General features: G+C 43.4%; 2 protein-coding genes across 2 annotated transcripts in view; one reads left to right on the top strand and one right to left on the bottom strand.

Moving 5' to 3' along the window:
- The first annotated feature begins 311 nt into the window (after nt 1–311).
- The window catches only part of SLCO2B1 (solute carrier organic anion transporter family member 2B1), a 70,735-nt gene continuing 51,281 nt past the window's right edge, over nt 312–19,765 (top strand). The window contains exons 1-2 of the mRNA XM_034435871.3: nt 312–491; nt 2,185–2,499. The gene's annotated coding sequence lies outside the window, so the exon portion shown is untranslated. The remainder of the gene's footprint in view (nt 492–2,184; nt 2,500–19,765) is intronic.
- On the bottom strand, nt 4,012–7,251 carry OR2AT4 (olfactory receptor family 2 subfamily AT member 4). The gene has a single exon (XM_087895706.1). It carries the CDS (start codon nt 6,279–6,281, stop codon nt 5,268–5,270), a length of 1,014 nt encoding a protein of 337 aa, XP_087751832.1. The 5' UTR covers nt 6,282–7,251; the 3' UTR covers nt 4,012–5,267.

The raw sequence follows: 19,765 nt of genomic DNA, 5'->3' as shown, positions 1-19,765 counted from the left end.
ACATGCTGGTTGGGGAATTCTGGGAGTCGAAGTCCAACCATGCTGTCTGGAGATTTCTGGGAATTGAAGTCCCCCCACGTTGGCTAGGGAATTCTGGGAGTCAAAATTCACCCGTGTTGGCTAGGTAATTTTGGGAGTCAACGTCCACCCATCTTAAAGCATGCTGGCTGGGGAATTCTGGGAGTTGAAGTCCACCTATCATGGCTAGGGAATTCTGGGAGTCAAAGTCAGTTGAAATCTGCTGGAAAAAGGACTAAGAGCATCCATTTGCCCCAGGTGGAGGCTCCACCCCCTCTGCTCTAGCCCCGCCCATAGTGGTCCTTTGCCTGGCCTTCCTCTCGCTGTGGGCCGTTGCCCGGGGCAACCAAGCAGCAGCTAGAGGGATGAAGGCAACTGCTAGGCCGCTGGCAGGAGCATCAGGGCCTCTGTGACCCCTCGATTAAGTGGGTTCAGAGCCCCCCTCCGACAGCAGCTACTTCTTCCCCCTCCAGGTGATGCCCCACCCCAAAAGGGCCTGCTGAGCCATTTCCTCTGGGCATGTGCAGAGTTCTAGCCCTTCTGAAGGGAAAAGCAAGGGCCGGCCTGTCAAAAAGGAAAAGAGCAAACCTGGCTAGAGAACGGAGGTCAAAAAAGTCAAGATGGCGGTTGGGGCCACCCAAACCAAAGCTCTACCCGGCGAACTGTGAAATGGGCAGCTTTGTCAATTTAGCAAATAAGGAAATATATATTTATTTAGGACCTGCGCAGTGCGGGGAACACACGTCCTTTCTTTTCAAGGACAGTCTTTATTTTATCTTTATTTTATTTTATCTGACTTTCTTTTGGAAAGCTGCCCATTAGATTTATTTCATTTCATGATTGATTTCCTCAGTTCGGCTCTCAAATTTTCCTCTTTGTAAAAGCAAAGTTATAAACATAAAGAATGACAGCTTTATTATTTCTTTCAGATTTGTCCAAACCTTTTTTGAGGCCTAGCCTTTATTTTCTGGCAAGAAAACACTATAGCTGTAATGATGTAAACTCTGGGCCTGCCTTGACTTTGTTTGGGCACCCCTGTAAACAATCCCCTGAGAGTGTCTCTGACCATGTGCAGAGAGCCTTTCCTTGTCGAAAAGCTGGCTCCACAAAGGCATCCTCATGAGAGGGGGTATCCTTCGTGAGATCTGCAAAGATGGCCTCCAGGGTGCCCTTTGCCTTTGCCCTTGCCTTCGTCTTTCTTTCTTTCTTTCTTTCTTTCTTTCTTTCTTTCTTTCTTCCTTTCTTTCTTTCTTTCTTTCTTTCTTTCTTTCTCTCTCTCTTTCTCTTTCTTTCTTTCTTCTTTCTTTCTTTTTCTCTTTTTCTTTTCCTTCCTTCCTTCCTCCCTCCCTCCCTCTCTCCCTCCCTTTCTTTCTTTCCCCTCCTCTTCCTTCCTTCCTTCCTTCCCCCCCCTCTCTCTTTCTTTCTTTCTTTCTTTCTTTCTTTCTTTCTTTCTTTCTTTCTTTCTTTCTTTCTTTCTTGTTTTTATTTAATTTGAATCCTGCCTTCATTAGTTTTCCAAGTAACACAAGAAGATGAAGATATCCACCATATCTTTCTCTTCCTATTTTCCCCACAACAACAACCTTGTGAGGTGGTCTGGGCTGAGAGATCATGACAGGCTCAAAATCACCCAGCTTGCTTTCATGCTAATGGGAATTTACTCCTCCATCTTGGCTTTCTCAAAACAAAACAGCATTTGTCGATTAGTCCTCAGCTCATTTTTAAAGTCTACTAAGGCATTATATTTTATATATAGGTCGTCCTCGACTTATGACCGCAACTGAGCCCAAAATTTCCATTGCTAACCAAGACGGTTGTTAAGGGAATTTTGCCCCATTTTATGTCGTAGGTGTTAAGTGACTCGCTCCAGTTGTTAAGTTGTTAAGTGTCTGAATTTTAATTACATGACCAGGAAGTTGCTACAATGGTCGTATGTGTGTGAAAATCCGTCATAAGTCACCTTTTTTCAGTGCCGTTGTAATGGCACTGAAATCCGTCATAAGTCACTTTTTTTCAGTGCCGTTGTAACTTTGGTCACTAAATGAATTGTCGTAAGTTGAGGACCGTCTATGCAGCTTCTTCATTCCTAGCGAACTTTTATGAATTTTGAGAAAAAGTGTTGATTGTAATTGTGATTTTTTTCCCCCTTGCATTTTCTTTTTCAAGGCCACTCTTGGTCTTTCTCCTCTTCAGGAAGTGAAGACACTGAATGGGAAAATTCAAACTCTTCCTGAGATTCCATGGTTAATAGGACTCGCTCTGCACGGCAAGAAAAGAAATAATTTCCTCAAATCTCTTGACTGGGGCTCTTCCGTTTATTGATGGTCTGGAGAAGTTGAAAATTAAAGGACTGAGATTAGAGCAATGCTTGAAGTCCGAAAAAAAAAGCCAGATGTATGCTTGTCAGTTGGAAGTGCCTCACTTCTTAAACCCCAGATGTGAGTAGTGACAACGTTAGAAGCTACGCAGAGCTCCTGATAGGTGAGTAGTCCTCATTTTTCCAGTCATTAGAAACAGTGAATAGCGATAAAGGAGAATATTTTGTCACTCAGGGCTGAAATGAGGGTTTCTTGGTGCTCTTTGAGGTTGGTGGTTTTCTTGCAGACGTTTTATGACCCAACTAGGGAATGTCATCAGTGCTAGAGGACGAAAAAAGAGGAAGGAAAAAGGAGGAAAGAGAAGGAGGACAAGGACAAGGAGAAGGATTGTGGGGTCCTTGGTATTCTCTCAGTTTGTTTTCTTGCAGACATTTCATGACTCAACTAGGGAATATTTATTTATTTATTTATTGGTTCGATTTATATGCCGTCCTTCTCCGGAGACTCAGGGCGGCTTACAATGTGTTAAGCAATAGCTTTCATACTTTTGTATATACCTGCTTAGTAGGGCTTTTGCCCCCCCCCAAGTGGTGTTCTTTTTTATACAAAGTCAGCTTATTGCCCCCACAATCCGGGTCCTCATTTTACCTACCTCGGAAGGATGGAAGGCTGAGTCAACCTTGAGCCTGGTGAGATTCGAACTTGCAGTAATTGCAGGCAGCTGGTGTTACTTAACAGTGCTTTAGTCTGCTGCGCCACCCAGGCTCATAAGTGCTAAATAAATATCATAAATATCATCAGTGCTAAAGGAGAAAGGAAAAAAGAGGAAGGAAAAAGGAGGCAGGAGAAGGAGAGGGAGGAGAATGAGAAGGAAGAGAAGGGAAAGGAGAAGGGGAAGGAGAAGGAGAAGGAGAAGGAGAAGGAGAAGAAGGATTGTGGGGTCCTTAGTGTTCTCTCAGCTTCTTTTCTTGCAGACATTTCATGACTCAACTAGGGAATATCATCAGTGCTAGAAGAGTGAGGGTTTGCAGAGAGGAGGAGATGGAGAATGGGATGAGGAGGAAGAGGAGGAAGAGGAGAAGGAGTAATATAGCAGCTGAGGGTGGAGGTTCTTTCTCCAAGCTTGTGGGTTGGTTTCCGAAGGTTTCATTACCAGGCTAGGTAACATCTTCAGCGGAGTTTAAGGAATGTCTGCATCTGTGTTTTTCTGCTGATAAAGGCTTTGTGTGGTCCGTAGGTCTTGTGATGGGTCAGGTGTGTGGGTCCCATCAGGTGAGGCCCTTGTGATGGGTCTTGTGATGGGGAGGTCATGTCAGGTGAGGGTCACTGAGTGATGAAGTGCTGGTTGGGGGGGGCATGTGTGGGTTGGTTGAGGGTCGGTGCCATCGCTGGTTGGCTGTGGGGTTGATTTGGATTCTGAGGGGTTCGTAGGCTGGTTGTAGGTTGATGTGTCTCACCACCTTTTGGGGTGCTCACAATCTTTTGGGCACTGGTTCTGTGAAGACAGGTTTTCCATGGATTGGAGGGAGTTGGGGACTGGTGCCAGTCCATGGACCGGGGATTGGGGACCCCTGATGTAATAAACATATCACCAACAAAATATGGACATTCAAAGCTATTAAAACATCAGAGTCAGATTAATATATATAATCAGTTCTTCCAAACACACAATAACTTTAGGAGGGTGCAAAAATACGTTTTAATGAACAATTCTTCTCAGTGCATCTCCAATAACACAAGGCTTGGGCCATTTCTTTCCTAAACCAAAGCGTTCCAGTAAGTCCAAACTATTATTTTTGGCTGACTATTCTGATGTCTAAGATGTGCCATCTATCAGGAACTCAGGAAGAGGCCCTCTATACAGCAAAAAGTAATTAATTTTTAGTCTCTTGAGCCGGTCTGTCCAGTTCAGCTAGTATTCAGTTAATAATTCAAGCCGTGTATTGAATCATGAATCTGGGAACTGATGCTTTTGAGGGTGTTTCTACTATTAAATTTTGTCTTTAGTTCTCATTTGGTTCTCTGGAGGCTAAACCATATGATGAACAGTTGCAGGAATTGGGTCTGTCTGCTTTAATGAAGAGAAGGAGAGGGGGGGATGATAGCAGTCTTCCAATATTTGAGGGGCTGCCCCAAAGAATATAGAATATAGAATAATGGAGTTGGAAGGGACCTTGGAGGTCTTCTAGTCCAACCCCCTGCCCAGGCAGGAAACCCTACACCACTTCAGACAAATGGTTGTCCTATCTCTTCTTAAAAATTTCCATTTTTAATGGAGCATTCACAACTTCTGGAGGCAGGTTGTTCCACTGATTAATTGTTCTAACTGTCAGGAAATTTCTCCTTAGTTCTAAATTGCTTCTCTCCTTGATTAGTTTCCACCCCTTGCTTCTTGTTTTATCCTCAGGTGCTTTGGAGAATAGTTTGACTTCCTCTTCTTTGGGGCAACCCCAGAGATATTGGAACACTACTATCATGTCTCCCCTAGTCCTTCTTTTCATTAAACTAGACATGCCCAATTCCAGCAACCATTCTTCATATGAAGAGTGGGTTCCATCTATTCTCCAAAGCACATGATTATTATTAATCCCATTTTTAATTTGTCTATGCTTGATGTTAACTGCAAAATGCCCAGATGCTTGTAGGCTTCATCCTATTGGCTTTGTCTTCAATTTAGGCTTATCAGCAAATGTAACACAACTCTTTTCGATTCACAAATAATATCTGGCTGAAATTATGATTTCTTATCAGGCAAATATAGTGCAATAGGCGGAAAATAAAACATAAAAATGTTTTAAGGCTCTTTTCAACAAAATATACAAGAGTTTACCAGCTCTTAGTTAGAGAAGACTAACAAGTCCTGGAGCGAATGTAATTAGGTACGCAGAAATCTAATTTAAATTAAAGGGCTCCACTAATAGAAAACCCCCATTAATTAAAACACGGTTTTAAGTCTCCTTGGAGACCCACTTGCTCTAAACGGAGCCTTTCTTTCTGCATGGAGAAGACTTTTGAGGACGCCAGCTGTCTCACTGCCCTCTTGATGTCCCTGTTTCTCAGAGTGTAAATCAGAGGGTTGACCAAAGGCGTTAAAATGGCAAAAGTCATGTCGCTCAGAATGTGGATGTCGCTGGGCATCTGAACACGGTAGGAGAGAAAGGCCAGAGCAATGGAGAAGTAGTATGTGATGACCACCACCAGGTGGGAGAAGCAAGTGGAGAAAGTCTTCCTGCGGCCTTCCTTGGATCTGATCTGCAAGACAGAGACCATGATGCAGGCGTAGGAGATGACCACAAGCAGCAGGGGGCCAAAGGCGACAGTCATAGAAATGGTAAAGCCCAGAAAACTCTGGAACGTGGTGTAGGCATTTTGGCAAGCGGCCTGGACCACCGCCAAGTGGTCGCAGAAGCAGTGGTTGACCCTGGGCGCCTGGCGAAAGGTCAGCTGAAACGACTGGACAACCGGCTGGATGGGGACCAGCAGCGCGCAGAGCCAAGCTCCAGCAGCCAACTGCAGGTTCTTCTGCTTGGTCATCCGGACCGCGTAGTGCAAGGGATGGCAGATGGCCTCGTAGCGGTCGTAGGACATCACCACCAGGAGAAAGGTCTCCGTCACCGCCAGCCCGTGGAAGAAGTACATCTGCAAGAAGCATCCCTTGGAGGAGACCGACTTGGCATTGATCAAGAACATGGCCAGCATTCGGGGGATGGTGATGGTGGTGAGCAGGATGTCCAAGATGGAAAGGTTGGTCAGGAAAAAGTACATGGGCTTGTGGAGTTTGGGGTCGGTGGCCACGGCCACGATGATGGTGGCGTTACTGGAAAGGATGAGCAGGTAGAAGGCGAGGAAGACGAAAAAGAGGGGGAACTGGTGATCCTGGAGGCTGGGGAAGCCGACAAGCCAGAAGGATGGGACGGAACCCCCCGTGAAGTTGCAACTCTCCATTTTTTGTGAAAGGCTCAAGGGGTCTAGTAAACGAAAAAGGAGATACCGGAGGAGAGGAGAGTGTCAGCTTTGCCCATAAATACCTCTGCAAAGTCCTTCTAACCATTGAGCTACTTGAGTTTATTCTAATTGATCGTTATCTTATTTATCACTTTCTTCTCCAGAATCTTGAGGCAGCTTACAACAACCACATTTTGTACCTCTAAAACAGTGTTTCTCAACCTTGGTAGCTTGAAGATGGGTGGACTTCAACTCCCAGAATCCCCCAGCCAGCGCTGCTGGCTGGGGGATTTTGGGAGTTGAAGTCCACCCATCTTCAAGCTTCCAAGGTTGAGAAACACTGCTCTAAAACAACTTGGCTACCATAGATGTTCTGGAATGCACATGAGTTCCTCTATTTTTTAAACAGAATACCGGAGTTGAAGGTCTTCGAATCCAGCCCACTGATCAAGCAGAAGACCCTAGACCATTTCAGACAAATGGTTGTCCGATGTCTTCTTGAAAGCCTCCAGTGATGGAGCCCCCACAACTTCTGGTGGCAAACTGATTCATTGTTCCCACTGTCGTGTCATTTCTCCTTAGTTCCGGGTTGATTCTCTCCTTGATCCACTGCTCCTTTTTAAATGTTTATTTATTAAGAAAATTTATATGGCCACCCAACTCACTCACTCGCTTTCAGAAATAAAATCCCATCTCAAAACCTAATGAACTCCCAACCTCAAACCAACCATTTGATGGACTCTGTGTCCCCAATGGGGTCCCCAGGCCCGCTGGCCAAACCATCGATTGAAATAAAATTAAGACTCATCTCTCTTATGGATATGAGACTAAAATGTGGAAAGCATAAAAACGAAACTCAAGAGAATTATGATAAGAATTATTATATATTTTATTATTATACAGTACTTATATAAAAGTATTCTCTCTCTCTCTCTCTTAATATAAATCAACGATTTTAATTGTTTTTATATTTACCTGTTTATAAGCTGCCCAGAGTTGCCTTATCAGCGAGATGGGCAGCATATAAATTTAACAAACAAACAAACAAATAAATAAATACACATCTCTATTATACGTTTAGTGTTTCGGGGCAACATATTCTAAGAATTATGGTCATGGGAGCAGTGCATTCTTGTTCATTTTAAATTAGTTAATCTTGGGCATGCATGTGTAGAAAAATAGTTACAAGCATGCAAATAATAAAATAAAATAAAATATGTGTGTGTCCAATCACACTTGGTCAATGAAGAATTCTATTCTATTCTATTCTATTCTATTCTATTCTATTCTATTCTATTCTATTCTATTCTATTCTATTCTCTCTTCCCTTCCCTTCCCTTCCCTTCCCTATTCTACTCTATTCTACTCTATTCTACTCTACTCTTTCCTACTCTACTCTACTCTACTCTACTCTACTCTACTCTACTCTACTCTACTCTACTCTACTCTACTCTATTCTATTCTATTCTATTCTATTCTATTCTATTCTATTCTATTCTATTCTCTCTTCCCTTCCCTTCCCTTCCCTTCCCTTCCCTTCCCTTCCCTTCCCTTCCCTTCCCTTCCCTTCCCTATTCTACTCTACTCTACTCTACTCTACTCTACTCTACTCTTTCCTACTCTTTCCTACTCTACTCTACTCTACTCTACTCTACTCTACTCTACTCTACTCTACTCTACTCTACTCTACTCTACTCCATTCCATTCCATTCCATTCCATTCCATTCTGCATTTATTTATATACGGTAGCTTTGTAGCCGAGTGACCGTAATATGAATGCATGGCGGGGAAAACGGCCACAATTCCTGATCTCAAACCATCTCCCCAAATCTTCTTCCTGCAAATCGTTTTGTTCCAGCTTTGCACCGGAAAAGAAGGATAGAGAGAGAGAGAGAGAGAGAGAGAGAGGATGTAAATTGTTATGCAGGGGCCATCAGCTGAAACAAAGATAGGCTAAAATACTATTTGTGCAGTTTGGCTGCAACTGAGCCAAGTCCCACGAGACTGAAGTTACATGCAGGGGGGATATATTTGAAGACATGGATTGATTTTATTTTAACAAGGTTTTTGAGCCAGGGGGAAAAAAAAAACGAAAACAACCTGCTTCCTCTCATCTAGAGAACTGAGAAAAAAATAATTTCCCCAGAGCCACGGGCAGGGTATGAATCAAATGTTATATTTCTACAGAGAGACAGAACTACAACTCCTTTTCAATTCTTTATTCAGTGTCGAGCAAGGGGTTGGACTAGAAGACCTCCAAGGTCCCTACGATTCTATGATTCTTGGGATGCATTCTTTCTTAATCACATTTTTAACATGCCCATGCTTGATATTATCTAATTGTAAAATGCCCAGAAGGACTGGGTGGAGTGAATGGGACATGAATTAGGGTTGCCAGGTGTCCACTATTTGAGTCCACTTTTTTCACATTATGTTCACTATTTTTTTTCACAAAATAGTGGACATTTTTTTTTATTCAAAAGCTTTATGATGAAATGGTACGTAATCTAAAGCTGTACAGTCTAAGAGAATAAGGATAGGAGAATCGCGTTTTGTCTTTTTTTTTCATAAGTTAGAATGAGACAAAGATCGAATATCCATTGAACTCGATTCTCCGAAAAAATTAATGATGAGATTAAAATAAAAATATATTCTAAAATTATGTACAGTTCACATTTTTAAAATGTATTGTAGCTTGTGTCGACTGACCTAAAAGGCGTGTTAAAATGTTATTAAGAAAATATATAATTTAATTGTAAATTTTTTTTAATTTTTTTACTACTTAACACCCCCCCCCCTGCTTGTCCGCTATTTTTTGGAAGCAGACCTGGCAACCCTAGACATGATAGCAGTATTCCAGTATTTGAGGGGCTGCCACAAAGAAAATCTATTCTCCAAAGCACCTGAAGGCAGGACAAGAAGCAACGGATGGAAACCAGTCAAGGAGAGAAGCAACCTAGAACTAAGGAGAAATTTCCAGACAGTGAGGACAATTAACTAGTGGAACAGCTTGCCACAAGAAAGTTGTGAGTGCTCCAACACTGGAGGTTTTTAAGAAGAGATTAGACACCCACTGGACTGAAATGCATAGGGTCTTCTATTTGGGTAGGCAATTAGACTAGTTCATAATACCTAATTCCAGCAACCTTTCTTTATATGTTTTAGCCTCTTATTTTTCCTAATCATCTTTGTTGCTCTTCTCTTAACACTCTTTACAGAGCTTCAACATCTGGTCACCAGGGGGTTGAGAGTTTATTGGGTTTTGTGGTGGAGTTTTACTTCTGTAAGGGCCCAGAGTCACCATGAGTGAGTTGGGCGGTCATATAAATGTTCTTAATAAATAAATAAAAATTTAAAAAGAAGCAATGGATCAAGGAGAGAAGCAACCTGGAATTAAGGAGAAACTTCCTAACAGCGAGAAAACAATTAACCAGTGGAACAGCTTGTCACCAGAAGCTGTGGGTGCTTCACCACTGGAAATTTTAAGAAGAGATTGGACAACCATTTGTCCGGAATGGTATAGGGTCCCAACAGGGGGCTGGACTAGAAGACCTCTAAGGCCCCTTCCAACTCTGTTATTCTGCACTCTTTCCAGAGTCTCAACATCTTTTTTATATTGTGGCGACCGAAACCAGATGCAATAAAACTGGATTAAATAAAGGGTATCAATTTGAGACTTGACTTGTGGGGAGAATTATTTTATTGGCAGGTCTTATATATCAAAATTTGGTATTCTATATGTCTAGGCACCTTTTGCATAAGGTGTGCTTTTCAACATCAGTCTAACTGCAGCTGGACGGTGGGAACTGTAGTGAAGGACATTATAGAAGACCAGATTTGGGAAATTGGTTGATCCCGTTCAATCTGTTAAATCAGTGTTTCTCAACCTTGGAAGCTTGAAGATGGATGGACTTCAACTCCCAGAATCCCCCAGCCAGCGCTGCTGGCTGGGGGATTCTGGGAATTGAAGTCCATCCATCTTCAAGCTACCAAGGTTGAGAAACACTGTGTTAAATGGTCTCTAAACAAGGCCAATGATAAATCAGTCATCCTTCAAAAAAATTCTTTTACTTAATAGCAGACGGCAAATTATCTCTTGAAAATTGGATTGGATGTACAATATTCTGCTGATTTCATTGGTCCTTTCTTGCAATTGCTTTTATCATTGTACAGCTAACTGGAAGATGTTTGTTTGTTTGTTTGTTTGTTAAATTTATTTGCCTCCCATCAGGGTGACCACAATAAAATGGGGGGAAAAAATGACAAAAAGACTAAACATAACAAAGGATTAATATGAACAATGCAGACACAATAAGTACAATAATACAAAATTAAAAAGATTACTGAAAGACACTAAGTCAAGTATAACGTAACATACTGTCAGTTAGGTACAACATAAAATTAAGATGATTAGTTAGTCTTTAAATCAGTCTCTAAATTAGTTTTTTTTTTTTTTTTTTTTTTTTTTTGATAGTCTGGATCAGGGCTCTCCAACCTTGGCAACTTTAAGGCTTGTGGACTTCAACTTCCAGAGTTCTGGGAGTTGAAGTCTACAAGTCTTAAAAGTTGCCAAGGTTGGAGACCCCTGTTCTGGATCTCTGTTAAAACCTAGTCAATGAAAAAAATTACACGATGTTGTCTTTCCAACCTGAATTATGAGAGAGAATTTCCACTGCATATTTAGCATTTGGCTACAACTGAGGTGTTTCTTCCTGTCGGTTTTTTTTTTTTTTCTTATTGTAGGAATATGCACTTACTTGCAGTTGAAGCAGCAAGGTTTTTCCCCCTTTCTTCTTGATACCAATGTCAGCAATGATTTCATTACCAAAAAAAATAAAAAGAAAAAATGAGCCCATGAAATGCATCGCAACCTTTTATAAGGAAAAGAGCCTCTCTCAGCAGCCTCCCTCCACGAATTCCCAGCTGACTTGAGTCCTGCTTCCTTTTAAGACCTCAACACCCCTCATTTCCCTGGTTAGCAACCTCTGCTCTTTGCCATCCTGGGCCCCACGGAGGAATAGGGGTAATTGGTGAATTGTACTGCTATTTTTCTTAATTCAGCAACACGAGGCGAAAACACGTTTTTGCATTTTAGGTGTTAGGGGCAAGCACCGTTTGAGCATATGTGCAATTCTCCTATTTCCCTGGTGGCTGAATGTATCGGTAATTCAGCCCAAAATTTGTGTTGCTAAGCGAAACAGTTGTTAAGTGAATTTTGCTCTATTTTTCCATCTTTCTTGCAGCGGTTGTTAAGTGAATCACTGCAACTGTTAAGTTAGTAAAATGGTTGTTAAGTGAATCGGGCTTCCCCGTTGACTTTGCTTGTCAGAAGGTCGCGAAAGGGGAATCACATGACCCCGGAGACGCTGCAACCGTCATAAATATGACTCAGTTGTCAAGCCTCCGAATGTAAATCACGTGATCACGGGGATGCTGCAACGGTCATAAGCGTGAAACATGGCTATATAAGTCACTTTTTTGAGTGCCTTCGTAACTTCGAGCGGTCACTAAATGAACTGCTGTAAATCAAGGACCACCTTCACTGATTTGCTGAATTAAATCTATACCTTTTTCCTTGTCAGAAAAGGGAACTCAGGAGCTGGGGTGAGTCTGGGCGAAATCTGGTTAATAAAAATGCCAGATGCCGTCTGAACATTCGTCATAATCATGAACCAGTTGGGAACAATCTGAATTTTGCATCGATGGAATAAAATAAACTAGGAGCAGGTCAAGATCAATAAAATTATATTTAACATCCAATACATACTCTGGATTTCACTGTTACCAGAACGTCAACATTTTACGTGACTTTGAAGGCATCAAACAGAATAACAGAGTTAAAAGGGGCCTTGGAGGTCTTCTAGTCCAACCCTCTGCTCAGCTTATACAAGGGGTGTACAACCTTAGAACTTTAAGACTTGTGGACCTCAACTCCCAGAATTCCCCAGCCAGGAATTCTGGGAGTTGAAGTTTACAAGTCTTAAAGTTCCCAAGGTTAGATACCTTTCTCCCATCCCATCCCAGAGAAAGGACTGTCCACTCTTTCCTTGGAAACCTCCACAACGTCTGATTAATTGTTCTCCCTGTCAGGAAATTTCTCCTTTGTTCTACTTTCCATCCGTTGCTTCTTATCCTGTCTTCGGTGCTTTGGAGATGTTTATGAAGATCAACAGACTAACCGAGTTGGAAGGAACCTCGTGTCAGGGCGCTGATTAATCCCATTCTACTTTTGGGTAATCGCACCTTGATTTAGAGACATGGATCGTGGCATTTTCCTTGTGTATACCTTTCTAAGAAAATAAACCCCGAAGATATTTTTTTTTCTAAGGAAAAACTCATTTATTTGTTATAAAGAAAATAAAACATCTAACTATCTAAAATAATTACATTTTTGCAAAGTTCCTGCCGGCTACTTCTCAGCAGCCGGACTTCTTGGCAAGAGAACAAAGAAAAGAGTGTGAAGTAAGTGAAAGAATGCGGACATGCGTAGTATCAGTTACTGATAAGAAGTTTGGCAAGCTACGGAAAGACTGACAGTCCAGAAATATGAGCTCAGCTGGTAAATACACAAATGCAGTGACACCTCAGAGGTCTTCTAGTCTAACCCTCTGCTCAGGCAGGAAACCCTCTACCATTTCATCTATGGAGATTTTCAGTCATCCAGGTCTTAGTTGTCCCAAAAGTGCTTTTTTCTTTCTTTCTTTTAAAAGTTTTTTTTTATTTTTTACACAAACAGACAAACAAACATACAATGTATTTTTTTCTGAACAGAGTATTGGCCGGTTCACAAATTTAAACAATTTTTAATCATTTCAACACAATTTATATATTCCCTTTTTGCCATCGTATTTATTCTCTCTATTTTTTTTAGACCAATATTACCCTTCATCCTAACCCCTAATCTTAACCAAATTCAATTTTTCCCTTCATCTCTATATTAAACCCCTTAAATTTAAAATCTCACCTAATATAATTCCTAGTATTACGATCATTCATTTCTTATCAAAATAATAAACCAAAATGTTTTATACCATACATTTCCTTAAATCTAATTCCAAATAATACAATCCAACATCTTAATAAAAATCAGTTAGTTCTATAACTAAAACCAAAACCATCTATATAACTATAGAACCAAAAGTGCTTTTTTCAAGAGGCAACTGGACTTTCTTGGGGTTTTTTCTTTGAAGACATTTCGCTTCTCATCCAGTCAGAGCTGAAGAAGCTTCTTGGATGAGAAGCGAAACATCTTCAAAGAAAAACCAGAAAGTCCAGTTGCCTCTTGAAAAAAAAGCACCTTTAGGGGCCTATGCCATTTCAGACAAATGGTTGTCCAATCTCTTTTCGAAAGCCTCCAGTAACTTCTGGTGGCAAGCAGTTCCACTGATTAATTGTCCTCACTGTCAGAAAATGTCTCCTTAGTTCTAGATTGGTTCTCTCCTTGATGAGTTCCCATCCGTTGCTTCTTGTCCTGCCCTCAGGTGCTGTGGAGATGCTTACGAAGATTAGAGCTAGCCATAACTACTAGCCGTAGGTTCCTCACAGAATCCAAGGCAACATAAAATACCGTCGGCAGCATTTATATTAAAATAAAACCCACTGTCTAGATTCACGCATCCATCATAAGACGGTTTGATGGATTCCGCCTTAACGTATTTTACAAACCCATCCCAATTCTGATTAAATTAAGCACAATGTGGTTTTCTGCAATCATCTCCTTGATCAATTTTCCTCCAGAGCCATTAAAGCAGAAAATAGCTTCGCAATAAGATTTGTGACTTGGAAAAAGATACTAGCAGGCTCCTTTCGACTTTTTAATTCCAGAAGTAAGGTCTGCTTTTATCTCCACCCCCACAAGCTGGGTCTCAAAATTGCCTAATAATGCATTAGGGATCAATGCACACCCCTTTTGCTCATCCCCGAATTGCCTTGCTCCGTTTGACCAACGAAAGCAGATCTTCTGAAAGGGTTTTGCAGTCCTTTAACACAAGGATAGGTAGAATCCAAATCACGTGAAGTGTTAATGCCACTTTATAAGGCCTTGGTAAGGCCACACTTGAAATCCAGTTTTGGCCACCATGATGTAAAAAAGATCTGGAAAGAGTGCAGAGAAGAGCCACAAAGAGGATTAGGGGACTGGAGGCTAAAACATACGAAGAACAGTTGCAGGAACTGGGCATGGCTAGTCTAGTGAAGAGAAGGACCAGGGGAGACATGAGAGCAGTCTTCCAATATTTGAGGGGCTGCCCCAGAGAGAAGGAAGGGGGGTCAAACTATTCTCCAAGGCACCTGAAGACAGGACAAGGAATAATGGATGGAAACTGACCAAGGAGAGATGCAACCTAGAACTAAGGAGAAATCTCCTGACAGTGAGAACCATCAACCAAGTGGGACAGAAGTTGCCTTCAGAAGTTGTGGGAGCTTCATCCCTGGAGACTTTCAAGAAGAGACTGGGCTGCCATAGGTCAGAAATGGGGAGGGGTCTCCTGCTTGGGTGGAGGGTTGGACTAGATGACCTATAAGGTCCCTCCCAACTCTGTTAATCTGTTAAGTACTTGGCATGGCTAGTCTAGTGAAGAGAAGGACCAGGGGAGACACGATAGCAGTCTTCCAATATTTGAGGGGTTACCCCAGAGAGGAGGGGTCAAGCTGTTTTCCAAAGCACCAGAAGGCAGGGCAAGAAGTAATGGGTGGAAACTAACCAGGGACTATGGAGAAATTCCCACCCAACCTAGATAGGAAACCAACATAGAACTAAGGAAAAATTTCCCGGCAGAGAGAACAATTGAATCTGTGGAACAGCTTGCCTCCAGAAATTGTGATTGCTCCAATACTGGAGGTTTTTAAGAAGAGACTGGAGGAGGAGGAGGAGGACAACTTTGGGATCTTTGGTGGTTACTCTACTGCACAACCATGTAATGCTTCTATCTCTGAGCCTGGTGGTTTTCTTGCAAACATTTCATTACCCAACTAGGCAACATCATCAGTGCCAGAAGGGAGGGGGATTTGTGGAGAGAAGGAGGAGGAGCATGAACAGGAGGAGGGAGACGAGAAGGAGAACTGTGGGGTCCTTGGTCTTCTCTGAGCTTGGTGCTTTTCATGACCCAACTACAGTAGGTAACCTCATCAGTACTAGAAGGGATGGGTTTGCTCTGATATTATATACTAGTGCAGTGATGGCTGACCTTTTTGCCATTGCGTGCCAAAAGCAGGGGGAGCATGAGGGGGTCACGCTCGCGCATACCCACACCAATTCTATGTGCCGCACCCCCCCGCGCATCCGTGTGCGACTCCCCCGCACTCCCCCGCTTTTTGCACATGATGGCACAGCGGGCCTAGTAGACCTATTTTTCACTTTCCCCAGGCTCCAGAGCCTTTCTAGGAGCCTGGGGAGGGCGAAAACTACCTCCCCTCCCGAGGCCCTCCGAAGGCCGGAAACAGCCCGTTTGCTGATTGGTGAGCCCAGAAGGCCCGAAAATCAGCTGGCCAGCGCGTGCATGCAAGCCGGAGCTGAGCTCGCGTGCCCACCAATATAGCTCCGCGTGCCACAGGTGGCACACATGCCATAGCTTTGCCATCACGGTGCTAGTGGCTTGCTCAGTGTTAGTGGAGTCATGGTTTTCTCCTTGGTAAATGCTTTGATTAGGGTATTGTTTTCTGCTTGAGTGTGTGCCTGACACCAATCGAAGAGAATCTTTGTAGCTCAGGGTTGAATTGTAGAGTCCTTGGTGCTCTCTGAGCTGCGTTGTTCCTTACAGATGTTTCATGACCCAGCTAGGTAACATCAGCAGTGCTAGAAGCAAATGGGATTTGTGTAGAGGAGGAGGAGGAGGAGGAGGAGGAGGAAGGAGGGGGAGACACTGTGGTCCTTGGTGCCCTCTGAGCTTGGTTGTTTTCTTGCAAAATTATATATTACCCAACTAGGTAATATAATCACGTCTAGACGGGAGTAGGGTTTGCAGAGAAGAAGAGGAGGAGGAGGATTGTGGGGTCCTTGCAGTGGTGGGATTCAAAAATTTTTACTACAAGTTCTGTGGGCGTGGCTTGGTGGGCGTGGCAGGGGAAGGATCAGTGGTGAAATCCACATTTTCTCACTACCGTTCTGTGGGCGTGGCTTGTTGGGCATGGTGTGGCTTAGTGGGCGTGGTGTGGTAGGCATGGCAGGGGAAGGATACTGCAAAATCCCCATTCCCACCCCACTCTGGGGCCAGCCAGAGGTGGCATTTGCCGGTTCTCCGAACTACTCAAAAGTTACGCTACTGGTTCTCCCGAACCAGCTGAAACCTACCTCTGGATCCTTGGTGTTCTCTGAGCTGGGTTGTTTTCTTGCAGACCTTACATGACCCAACTAGGTAACCTCATCACTGTTTCGAATGGAGTTAAAATCTGTTCCCGGAAGGGTCTGCTTGGAATTCAATCTTCCTGGGGTTAGGGTTAAGGTGTTGTGGCCCCGCCCTCTGAGCCTGTCCCATCGGAGGAAGAAAGCTCCGAGCATGAGGAAGAGGAGTCAGCCAGGCCTCCCTCTCCAGGCCCCTCCCCTCTGGCACTGTCTCAGGAGCCGGCCGAGGGAGAGGAGATTAGCCGGGAGACAGGTGTCTCGGATGAGGGTGAAGGAGAGACGTCATTCCTGGACGCACACCTCCGAAGGCGTGATAAACGATTGCAGCAGCTCAGGAGGCGTGCTAGGGATTAGAACTGAGTCACTGGCCACACCCCAGAGACTATATAATAGAGGGTGGTGGCCAGTGATCCCTGTGACGAACAAAAATAAACCTTGGATAGTCACTAAAGCATCGTTCGGAAACTGCTGAGAGGAATATTATTCTGTTGGACTCTTGTACGCTGAGTATATTATCTTTCTGTTCTGTGGAAATAAAAGCACTTGGCAGACGGTGTGTATATCGCTGCCAAGTTGGAGATAAAGACATGGGTGTGTGCCAAGTGCTTCCTTAACCCTCGGCTTGCTGTGTTTGTGTGTGTGTGTGGACGGGGACAGATCATAAGGTTAGGGAAAGAGGGAAAAAACCCGTCTTTTTGGTGGCTTTACAATAGGTTAATCTCTTCTGTTAACCCGTTACGTGTGTTGTGCAAACAGGCCTATTGATTGTCCGTGCATTTTGCCGTTGAGTCCATCATTTATTTATTTATTGGTTCGATTTATATGCTGCCCTTCTCCGGAGACTCAGGGCGGCTTACAATGCATTAAGCAATAGCCTTCATCCTTTTGTATATTTATACAAAGTCAGCTTATTGCCCCCACAATCCGGGTCCTCATTTTACCTACCTTTGAAAGGATGGAAGGCTGAGTCAACCTTGAGCCTGGTGAGAATTGAACTCTCAGTAATTGCAGGCAGCTGGCAGCTAAATACTACTTTAACAGCGCTTTAGTCTGCTGCTCCACCAAGGCTCTTATAATCCCTTGCAATGTCCTTCCTCTTTAAGGCCTGAGCCACAAAGGCTAAAGTTTCCTTTGTATTATTTGAAAGTTGGATTTCACCACTACCGTACTGGTGGCGTTATCCATGCCAAGGCAATTAACTAATGAAGTTTTCCTAACCTCGCCGTCTTCATCGTTCCTATGGGATTCCCAGCAGAGCAAATGTTTTCTCAACTCCCCACATAGCTAGTCAGAATAATTGCTCTCCCCTGTTTCCAACCATTATAGCAATAAACAGTAACCTGTTGTTATGAACCGTCCCTGGAGATTAATTAGGGCTGCCACATTGTGGGGCAAATCCCCGGAGCCCCCTTGCAATTTGGCCCACGTTTTGCCTCCCAAGGTGGCCAGCCAAAGTCACCGAAGCAAATAAGCTTCGGAAATAAATCGCAATTATGCAATGGTTTTTTTGGGGAAAAAAAATGATTGCCTTCAAAGGCAGACGCAGTCTCTCTCTAGGGGTCAAAGTTATCCTGAGGAATTAAGTTCTGAACTGAAAAGAAAATGCTTTGTGGGGTTTACTTTTCTTCTTATTTTTAAATGTGCACAGCCAAATTTTTCCCTCCTTAACACATATCCCCAAAAAATTTCTAGGAAAGCTGTTCCAAACCTTTGGAACATAGTTAGGAAGATGTTTGATGGGAGGGGAAACACCACAGGCCAGGGGTCTCCAAATGTGGCCACTTTAAGAGTGATGGACTTCAACTCCCAGAATTCCCCACAGTTCCTCCTTCTCCTCTCCTCTCCACAAACCCCATCTCTTTCTAGCACTGATGATGTTCCCTAGTTGGGTCATGAAACGTCTACAAGAAAACCACCAAGCCCAGAGAGCACCAAGGAGCCCACAGTTCCGCCCTGAGCTACAAATATTGTCTTCTATCATATTTTGGGAATTGCTAGGAAGGGGCTGCCTTGATTCTCTTCCTCCCAACCAAACTACCTAAACTTTGCTGTCTCTTGGTCCTCTGGAATGTGGGCCCTCCCACCCGTGCACCCAAACTATATTCCACCTGCTGATAAAAACGCCTTTTTACTGGAAAAAATAAAACCATTTCTGCCAAACTTGAGAAGGCGCAGCATTATCTTCCAATGTCTGCCGAGCATTTTTCATGACTTTCTGGAAACTTTTTCCAAATTAGAGTGGAGAGATGAATGGAGGGAGGCCTAATATAGGAGCAGCAGCAACTGAATATGTTGCATGAATTATACATGTACAACTTTAAACCCGGAGTTCATAAAAATTACATCGGACATCTTAACGGCCAAAATAGATCTCTATTCTCAGCATCCAATAAAAATTAATTCTGAGAGAGGCAGGTAGATGCTCCCTGCAAGAGATTTAAGACTTGAGAGCAGAGAACGGGCAGAAGGAACAAGCTACGTGAAGAGGAACTGCAGCTTCATCTCCGGGGTTAAACAGGAACCAGCCTGGGAGCTAATTTTCCTTCTTTCCCTCCCTCCCTCCAATTTTCCTTCCTTCCTTCCGCCTTTCCTTCTTTCCTTCTCCCTCCCTCCCTCCCTCCCTCCCTTCAATTTTCCTTCCTTCCTTCCTTCTTCCCCCAATCTCCTTCCTTCCTTCCTTCCTTCCTTCCTTCCTTCCTTCCTTCCTTCCTTCCTTCCTTCCTTCCTTCTGCCTTTCCTTCCTTCCCTCCCTCCCTCCTTCCTTCCTTCTGCCTTTCCTCCTTTCTTCTCCCTCCCTCCCTCCCTCCAATTTTCCTTTCTTACTTCCCCCCTCCCTCCTTCCTTCCTTCTGCCTTTCCTTCTTTCCTTCTCCCTCCCTCCCTCCTTCCAATTTTCCTTCCTTCCCCATTCATTCATTCATTCATTCATTCATTCATTCATTCATTCCACATGCTTTCAGATCAGGTTTTGATTCCTGGCAACTGCCTGGGCAAATCCCTACCTAGTTGGGTTATGAAATGTCTGAAAATTCTTGCCAAGATTTTTCAGACATTTCATAACCCAACTAGGTAACATCATCAGTGCTGTAAGGGAGGGGGGCTTTGTGGACAGGAGGAAGAGGAAGAAGAGGAGGAGGAGCACCCCA

Source organism: Pantherophis guttatus, chromosome 5 (genome assembly GCF_059756535.1).
Source record: "Pantherophis guttatus breed Tessera chromosome 5, ASM5975653v1, whole genome shotgun sequence".
NCBI classification, from domain to species: domain Eukaryota; kingdom Metazoa; phylum Chordata; class Lepidosauria; order Squamata; family Colubridae; genus Pantherophis; species Pantherophis guttatus.
Note: the sequence above shows the minus strand (reverse complement) of the source record. Positions and strands in the feature narration are given on the sequence as shown.

Coding starts and splice junctions, on each gene's coding strand:
- OR2AT4 (XM_087895706.1), bottom strand. CDS start 6,281: ATGGAGAGTTGCAACTTCACGGGGGGTTCCGTCCCATCCTTCTGGCTT.